The 9,402-nt window shown below is 44.5% G+C and overlaps 2 protein-coding genes across 2 annotated transcripts; one reads left to right on the forward strand and one right to left on the reverse strand.

Moving 5' to 3' along the window:
- Positions 1–2,900: 2,900 nt before the first annotated feature.
- Positions 2,901–7,283, reverse strand: conv (insulin like growth factor binding protein acid labile subunit convoluted). Its single transcript, XM_017137814.3, has 10 exons — positions 7,162–7,283; positions 6,853–7,101; positions 6,638–6,798; positions 6,407–6,576; positions 5,745–6,347; positions 5,429–5,683; positions 4,758–5,369; positions 4,608–4,702; positions 3,657–4,544; positions 2,901–3,594 (listed from the first exon to the last, which is right to left on the reverse strand). The coding sequence occupies exons 2-10, from the start codon at positions 6,951–6,953 to the stop codon at positions 3,201–3,203; spliced, it is 3,279 nt and encodes a 1,092-aa protein (XP_016993303.2). The 5' UTR covers positions 6,954–7,101; positions 7,162–7,283; the 3' UTR covers positions 2,901–3,200.
- Positions 7,284–7,459: 176 nt separating this feature from the next.
- On the forward strand, positions 7,460–9,380 carry Sps1 (inactive selenide, water dikinase). Its single transcript, XM_017137815.3, has 2 exons — positions 7,460–7,604; positions 7,962–9,380. Exon 2 carries the CDS (start codon positions 7,974–7,976, stop codon positions 9,168–9,170), a length of 1,197 nt encoding a protein of 398 aa, XP_016993304.1. The 5' UTR covers positions 7,460–7,604; positions 7,962–7,973; the 3' UTR covers positions 9,171–9,380.
- Positions 9,381–9,402: the final 22 nt, after the last annotated feature.

Consider the following 9,402-nt stretch of genomic DNA (forward strand, 5'->3'; position numbering starts at 1 on the left):
GTTGATTTTCCGTGTTTCGAGTTTGCTTTCTTGGTTTCCGCTTTTGTCGCTCGTGATTTTATTTATTCCTGTTTGTCACTTGTCTTTTTGTCCTTTTTTTTTATTTATTTTTTTTTGCCAGTCGCTCTATTTGATTATGTAATTATGCTTGGTTTCTTATTGGATATTGAACAGTACGTGTGTCCTGGGGCTATGTGTGTGTGTGGTGTGCGGGTGTATTGGTGTGTTACATGCGATTTTTTCAGCTGCTGCGGCTGTGTTTGTGGTGGTTTCGTTGGTTTCGTGGGTTTTGCGATAGACGTAAGTGGTTCGTCATCAACATTTTTCGCACATACATACACGATTCACGGGCGCCACACGGGGCGGCATAGGTGTGTGTGCGAGTGCGAGGGTGTATGTGTATGTGTGTCTTTGCGAAGGAAATTTATTGAATGAAACGTCAAGCGATTTGACGAATTTTAAACAAATTATTTATAACACACAGAGACACAGCAGTCACGCACACGCACACGCAAATATATTGCGAGAGAGACACGCACACACACAGTACACACAGTCGTGGCACGAAAAACGGGACACAGTGGCGGTGGGAGGATAACAAGGAGGAGCTAAAGAAGAAGAAGTAGAGGAAGCCTGAGGAGTGGAGGTGAAAGTGGGAGGAAGTGCACACGTTAAATCAATGCTTCTTTTGACCTCTATTACATTTTCGTTTGCCTTTCGTCTTGCCTTCTCCTCCTCCTCTTCGTCCTCTTTGAACTCCTCTTTTTTTTCCCGAGCCCACGACTACCTGGTACTTTTTTCAACGCCTCTGTTACGGCACATTTAATATTTCATATTTTTTCTGGTATTTAGTGCTTTATATACCAGATACACAGTCACTAGTTATTTCATTACTTTTCTTTTCTCTTCATTCGATTCCGATTGGGTTTTCTATATTTTTTAGTGGGTCGCGCTGGTCGCTCCTTTCGTTTTTTAACGGCGCTTTTTTAATGTTTATCACAATGCTGCCTTCGCCGAATGATTTATGCCATCCGCAACCGAGCAGCGCACTTAAACTTGCTATTTGGAATCTCTTCTTTATGTAACGAACGGAATAACGGCACACTCGCTGCTGCTGCTGCGACTGCTACTGCTGCTGCTGCTGCGACACGAACGAACTCAGCGCGACAAGTGAAACTTGGCTTTCCGATTCGCATGCCACTGACGTGCGCCGTGGAAACAGGACCAAAAACAGCCGAGCCGAGCCTGCGAGATTCGCTGAAAATCGATAAGGATAGGCAAAGTCGACTGCCAAAATCCTGAGGGGCGGGGAGGGGGGTGGGAGGTGCCAGGATGGCAAAGGCGAACGGCACAAAAGCACATTCTTCTGCGGCCAAAGTGAAACCGAGAGCATGTGGGTGGCGCGGCAGTGAAAGTGCACATGTCCTGAGTGTCTCGTGTCCACGGGGACAGTGGAGGCCCTCGAAAGTAGGCGCGCCTTTGGTTAACTCACTCACAGTTCCTTAAACATTCCTTTATATGGATTTAACTAGAGTAATCTATTAAGGAGAGCCTTTAAAAAACCATCAGTAGAAAAAATCACACAGAACGGATTGTAAAAAAAATCTAAAAAACAAATATTAAATAAAATAAATTAAATTACAAATTACTTCGTTGTAGGCACTACAAATTTCGTTCTTTATTTTCACATTTTAAGACGGCAATCATATGCAGAAGTATCTAAACCAAAGTGGATACAGTGCTTAAATTTCATATTGTAAACGTATCCTACAAAAATTGAAGAGCTTAGAAAAATACGAAACAATTAAGTCATTAGATGATCTACCGAAAAACATTTAAGATAACGACCACTAACTTACGTATATTGTGTTAGTAGGGCAGGTTAAGTACAAACAACACAAAGTCCAAAAAACAAAAAAGCAAACTACTACTACAAACTAATATTACTACTAGTAATAATCAATTATGGTTAATCTACTTTTATCAACTCTATTAAAAAACCAAGGCATACTTTTAGGGTTCCGCCAGCACTGTAGCCGTATCAACAATTGCGCCCGCCACTGTAATCCTCGCTTGCCTTTTCGGCTAAGAGCGCGAGTGCGCATTTGCCAGGCTCTCAGGCGAGTCCTTTCATCCGCTCCCGCTGCAAAAACAGGAGCCGAGGCCGAGAATTGAGAATGAATCGCCGCGTTGCGAAGCTGCTCGGCCAACAGCCTTTGTGTTTTCGCCCTGAATGAAAGTCCGCCAGCCTGGGCCATCAGCCATCAGCTGGCCCGTTCGGTTGGCTGTGGGCTCCAACGCTTTCTGAATTGCGCTGCCCACGCGAGGCGGCATCCAAGTAAACAAATACATGTGCGCACGGCTGTGATAATAGGGCGTCGCGCACATGTTCAGCTGTAAGGTCAGAGCACAGCGTGTCCTTACAGTGAGCCATGGCCGCAGCAACACAGGCACAAAGGACACAAGGGACAATGAGATCAAGGATCAAGGTCAATCTGATCTCTTTTCAAGATTCATTTTATCACATCAATTCGAACTTAAAACGATGGGGACTTAACATATATCAAAAAATGCTTGTAACAATATGTAACAAAGTCATATAAAATGTATACAATTTTAAGTTCGAATATAGAATAATATAGATTAGAGCCCTGCGTGAGTCTTCATTTTTTGTTTTATCATAGTATGCCATGAATTCTATGTGGAAAAAATTGAATGTTTTTCTAAATCATTTCGAATTGAATAAATGAATATTTTTTTTGAATTTTTTGAATTTGCCAGATTTTTTTGAGCTCAAATCAATCAAATCAATCTTAACTGCATAGGGCTAGTACTCAACCCACCAAAAAGTCGTCCAAAACAAAAAACTTCATATGAAAATAACGTCAAAAAATTTGGTTTCATATGAAGTTTTTTGTTTTGGACGACCTTTTGTTGGGTTGAGTACTAACCCTTAGTAAATAAAATTTAGTCAGATTTAATCACAAAATTATGGCCCTTTCTTCTCCTAAAGAAATTGTCGTTTGAATTATTTCGGAATTCATGCCATTCATTCATTGAATTCTATTAAAATCAAAATTCAAATTCATTCAATTCTATTAAACTCAAAATTCTAATTAATTCATTCATATAAAACAATAAATTCAAAATAATTCATTGGATCCATTCATGCAGGGCTCTAAAATATAGATCTATGCCGACTACAAACGGGCCACAAACAAAACGAGTATTATATACAAAAGACAGTGAGGTAGACTGCTGGAAGTTCTGGACACTCCTCCCCTGACCTGAAAGTTTCCGAAGAAGAAGGTACGGGGACGCTTGAGGGATGGCAGCTGCTGGCACTGACCGGAGAACCACTTGCGCGTGTTGCCGTCGCTATCCCGGGAAACTATGCATATCTCGGCGGCACGCAGCTTCTCTTCTCCAAGAATCGCTATTTCTTCCACTGGAATTTGGGCAGTTCGATTGTTGTATGCATAATCCGACTGGTGCAGCACCTCGTTGCTGCTGCTACGGATATAAACTTGGAAGTCGGCGACGTCTGAAGTGCCGGAAACATACCAACTTAAGGTCAACAGGCCACTTTTGGTGCTGAGGGATGATAATAATATAAGTGAACATTTAAATTTAACTCAATCATAATTTCTGCTTACGTTTTCACTTCACGGAAACGGACATCTGTAAGCTGTTCATAGTCAAAGCCCTTGTACATCTCCCGCTCGTCCTCGGCGCAGTGCAGATACTCATCTTCCAGCGAGATAAGCTGCTTGTCCTTGATCATAGCTGGTGTGTTGCAGTAGATACTCTGCAAATCCTCGCCAGGTGACGTTTGCTGCAGCATAAAGTACTTCAGTGGACGTAGATTACAACCGCAATGCAGAGGATTCCCAGCAAGAAGCACTTGGCTGCCATTTCGCATGCTGCCAACTATCGAAGCGGGAACATCCTCCAAACTATTGTTGGTTAGATCAACATGTTTTAGAGAGCTTACTTTCACCAGATTGGCAAAGGGCAAATGGTAGATTTGATTGTGGGACAGATCCAGGCTGCTCAGATTTTGTGGAAGGTCAAAAATATGCTCCTCAGATGCCAGATTTGCCAGCTCATTATAGGACATGTCCAGACTTCGCAATGAAGTGAAATTCGAGATAACTCCTCTCCTCAGATCGTTGATCTGATTGTGGGACACATCCAAGGTATACAGCTTCTTGGTACCAAAGGTAATATCATAAGTAAGCACGGGCATTTGATTGTAGCTCAGGTTGAGGTTCCTCAGATTGTACGGAATCCACTGATGCGAGGGAAAAGTCTTCTTTGTCACGAAACTTATACGATTGTGACTCAAATCCAAGGTTTCCAGGCTGAGTAAGTCATCGAGCACGCCATTGGTTTTGTTGTCCAATTTGGTGAGGTAATTAAAGGACAAATCCAGATTTCTCAGTGAGGGTAGACCAATGAAAATGTCATTTTGCAGCTGCTGTATACCATTCGACGAAAGATTTAAAGTGAGCAGCTGCAGCAGACCCTCAAAAGCTCGTTTACTAAGAGGTAAAAATTATATTATTATTTATAGTTATGATACAAATATTTTTTAGGATATTTACCTTATGTCCTTGACTTGATTTCCATACAGATTTAACTCAAACAGCACTGGCAGCTTGCCAAAGGCACTGCGCTCGAGGGTGGTAATATTATTGTTCTAAAGGGAAACAAGGATATATTTAAAGTTTGTGAATTTCCTAGCATTTACCCACCTCCAAATATAAATACTGCAGTGTTGACATCACAGCTACTGCCTCCAATGGTGGCTGGCTAATTCCATTGTTCTGCAGCTTCAAACGTTGCACGACCAGCAGACCCGTAAAACTTTGTCCATTCAGACTATCACCCAGTTGATTGTGGCTGAGATCCAAGTAGATAAGCGAGTTCATTACCGGCCAGGTATTCGCCGGTATTTCATTCAGTAGATTATGACTGAAATGCAGTTCATTCAGGGAAATGGGCAGCTGGAAGAGTTTATCCAACTGATTGTTATTCAAGTACAACTGCCGCATGCTAGTCAACTTGGCCAGTGAACCTCGCACTACGTTAACCAATCCATTATGACTGAGATTCATCTCCAACAGCGTTGGCAAAGTGCCAAAAGTGGAGGACTTGATCTCCCGCATGCTATTATAACTCAGATCAAGGGATCGTAGCGAAAAGAGGGTTTGAAAAACTCCATTAAAAATGCTCGAGATGTTGTTGTGTGAAACATCAATGGTGTGCAGTTCGTAGAGCTTCGGGAAACAGTTTTTTGGTATCTCAGCTATGTTGTTGTGCGAAGCATTCAGTACTTTCAATCCCGTCATATTTTGAAGGGGAATCTGTAAAGAAAAATATAAAATTATTTCCCATCTTGGAATTTAAAGAGCTATTCTCTTACCTGCGCCAAATTGGTAAAGTTATTGTAGCTTAGCTGAAAATAGGTGGCAAAAGTGGTCTCATCGAAGCTGCGTCGCGAAAAGTTGGTCAAGAGATTATGGGACAAGTCAAGAACCGTAATGTTCACACAGTTCTCAAAGGCAGCTGTTTCTATGAGTTCCAAAGCATTATGCGAAACGTTTATGACAGCCTGGTAAATATCCTTAAACGAGTTCTTTTCAATTTTGGTTATGTTGTTCTCTGCCAAATCAAGCAACTGAAATTTAAGATATCAATTAGTGGTAATTTAAAAATATTTATTTTATTTAATATCTCACCTCCACATAGTTCATCTGCGTAAACATCTGGTACTCGACTTTCTTCAGCTGATTTCGTGCCAAATCTATGGTTCCAATGCGGGCAATTGAACCAAAAGTACCTCGTCCAATATCGGTAAGCACATTATCACTTAGGAAAAGTCGTCGCAGGAAACGCATTCCCCTGAAACTATTGGCATCCAGTCGGGAAATATTGTTGTGCGACAAATGGAGCACTTTTAGCACAGAGTTTCTGGCAAAGGTTCCGCGACTAAGTTCGTTTAGCGCATTGTGGGATACATTGCACCACCCCATCTTCGTGAGATCAGCTATATGCTGTGCCTCCAGCTTTTTTATCTTGTTGTGACTGATATCCAGGACTTCTAGTTCTCTTAGGTTCTTGAACTGATTGCGTTTCAGGTTCTCCAACTGATTGCCATGCAAATCAAGGGTTTTTAGTTTTCGCAAGGGCTGGAAAGTCTCTATAGGCAGATCACTCAGGTTTCCATTGGTCACCCGGATGATTCCCAGACTATTGGCGATCTCCTGGCCAGCAAACAGATCCTTGGGCAGTTGCTCAAAGGCATGACCATCGATTACCAGTTCCTTTGTTTTTCCAAGGATCTGTAAAGTTATTTTTCTTTTAGATAAGCAAGTTTTTGGGTAGTTAATTTCGTTCTTACACCAAATCCCAGAGGTCCTACGTGGCTTAGATTTGTGCGGATTAGGTGCAGTTGCTCCAGAGTATTGTTCACTCCATAGAATACATAATCTTCAATGGTGGTAAGTGGGGTTTCTTCAATGATCAGCAAACGCGCTTTGATGTGGGCAAACAGAGGACCAAATAGACGTACTATATAGAGGGTAAGAATGATAAATGTTATAAATATAATAAATTTATTTATGATCCCCACCGAAATGTCCCTTGTAGATGGTCAACTCCTCGATGGGCATTTCAAAAGAGGCCAAATTCTGTAGGGCCACGGAAAGAGTGGCCAAATTGGTATTTTCACAGCGTATGTAGAGACCATTATCGCTGCCCTTTACACATTCGCAGGGGTACAAGACATTCGATCTGTTTTAAAAACATTATTAATAAAATATACATATTTATAACATTTCAACTTACTTTTTGGGACACTTGAACTCCGGTTCGCCATACACATATTCCGAACTGGCCAGGGCTATAAAATGCAGCAGAACGAGACTGCGCAGGCGTAGCTGAATCATGTTTATAGCGATTTCGTCAGCGTTTTAATTTAGTTTAGCCCATGGCCCAAAAACAAGTTTGCTTTTTAAGTCTTTTGTGTGGGTGCTGTTTTCCTGAGAGCTAAAATTCTTTGTTTTTAGCTTTTCCGCTTCAATGCTTAGGTTTTTCCTTGATGAGAAGTTAAGTTTACTTGGCTTATCAACGAACAAAGGTAAATGGTTTCCTCACCACTTTTACTTTTCGCTCTGCTGGCGCAACAGGTTTTTGTTTTTAGAGACCGCTCTTCCAGCTCTTTGCCACACTCTCTTGGCAGCTCTAAAATCGTTGGATTGAATGGAATCCAATCATTTTGATTGTCTAAAAGAAGTAGCCCCCTGTGAATCACCACTTCCACTTGGATTTCCCCTGGTATACCGCAGATTTAACATATTTTTATTTATTTATTTCACCTTCTGCGCGCGATTTCATCGATAGACTTTAAGCGAGTGGGCAGCCCCGCGCAACTATCGCTGTCGATGGACTATCGGCAGCCCGCATATCGAATCGCCCGCACGCGCGAATGCAACCCTGTTGTGACATCTCGCTCGTTGGAAAAGCAAAACCAGGCGCAAAATAAATAAAATTTGCTCACGTCCCCATACAATTCTCGTTGTACCTACGCACAAGCAAAAGTAAGTAGAAACGCCTAAGTGATTTGCCAGCAATAAAATGGTTTAATGGAAAGTGCGCACTTTTTTGGCATTTTGGAATTGAAATGAGTGGGCATTGTTCACGTTCTCGCCTCGCCGACGGGGAGAAATACTGACTTCGCCCGTTTTAGCCGCCATCGCGGCAACAGCCAATCACAGGCCGAGCTACGCATACGCGGCAGAAAATCCGTGTACATACACGTCTGAGCGCTGTGGTATTGGTGGCCGGGGAGAACGCGAGTTACTCGCTGTGCAGAATGGACCATTATGTTTTTGTTGCGCGGCAAAAGTGCGTTAATTACTTAATAATTATGTTGCATTTCTTTTAACTTCCCCTAGCTCTAAAGCAAGATGAGCTACGCCGCTGATGTCCTGAACTCGGCCCACTTGGAGCTGCATGGCGGCGGCGACGCGGAGCTGCGTCGTCCCTTCGATCCCACGGCCCACGATTTGGACGCCTCCTTCCGGCTCACCCGGTTCGCTGACCTCAAGGGACGCGGCTGCAAGGTGCCGCAGGATGTGCTCTCCAAGCTGGTGTCCGCCCTGCAGCAGGACTACTCCGCCCAGGACCAGGAGCCGCAGTTCCTCAACGTGGCCATCCCGAGGATCGGCATCGGTCTCGACTGCTCCGTCATTCCGCTGCGGCACGGCGGCCTCTGCCTGGTGCAGACCACCGATTTCTTCTACCCCATTGTCGATGATCCCTACATGATGGGCAAGATCGCCTGCGCCAATGTGCTGAGCGATTTGTACGCCATGGGAGTCACCGATTGCGACAATATGCTGATGCTCCTGGCGGTCAGCACCAAGATGACGGAGAAGGAGCGCGATGTGGTCATTCCGCTGATCATGCGTGGCTTCAAGGACTCTGCCTTGGAGGCGGGAACCACTGTAACTGGGGGTCAGAGCGTGGTCAACCCATGGTGCACCATTGGCGGCGTGGCCTCGACCATTTGCCAGCCCAACGAGTACATTGTGCCCGATAATGCCGTCGTAGGCGACGTCCTGGTGCTGACCAAGCCCCTGGGCACCCAGGTGGCGGTGAATGCCCACCAGTGGATCGACCAGCCGGAGCGCTGGAACCGCATCAAGCTGGTGGTGTCCGAGGAGGATGTGCGCAAGGCCTATCATCGCGCCATGAACTCCATGTCGCGGCTGAACCGCGTGGCCGCTCGCCTCATGCACAAGTACAATGCCCACGGGGCCACCGACATCACGGGATTCGGATTACTCGGTCACGCTCAAACTTTGGCCGCCCATCAGAAGAAGGACGTGTCGTTCGTCATCCACAATCTGCCGGTGATCGCCAAGATGGCCGCGGTGGCCAAGGCCTGCGGCAACATGTTCCAGCTGCTGCAGGGCCACTCGGCCGAGACCTCGGGTGGATTGCTCATCTGCCTGCCGCGCGAACAGGCGGCCGCCTATTGCAAGGACATCGAGAAGCAGGAGGGCTACCAGGCCTGGATCATTGGCATTGTCGAGAAGGGCAACAAGACCGCTCGCATCATCGACAAGCCGCGCGTCATCGAGGTGCCCGCCAAGGATTAGGTGACCAGCCCGATTTTTCTACCTTAAGTATCGTAATTTTAACGTAACTGCTGCTGCTACCCTCAGTTGTAACCGGCTTCATCGGTCTTTGTTTTTTATAAAAAAGCTTATCAACTACAGATTCTCTGATCACTATAATCATGGACGTCGCTACTGAAATACGAGTGAATAAAATGAAAACACTTGACTCTTTTGTATCGAGTAAACGAACGAGAACGGATTTTTAGGGGGG

The sequence above is a fragment of the Drosophila takahashii genome, chromosome 2R, assembly GCF_030179915.1.
Source record: "Drosophila takahashii strain IR98-3 E-12201 chromosome 2R, DtakHiC1v2, whole genome shotgun sequence".
In the NCBI taxonomy this organism is placed as follows: domain Eukaryota; kingdom Metazoa; phylum Arthropoda; class Insecta; order Diptera; family Drosophilidae; genus Drosophila; species Drosophila takahashii.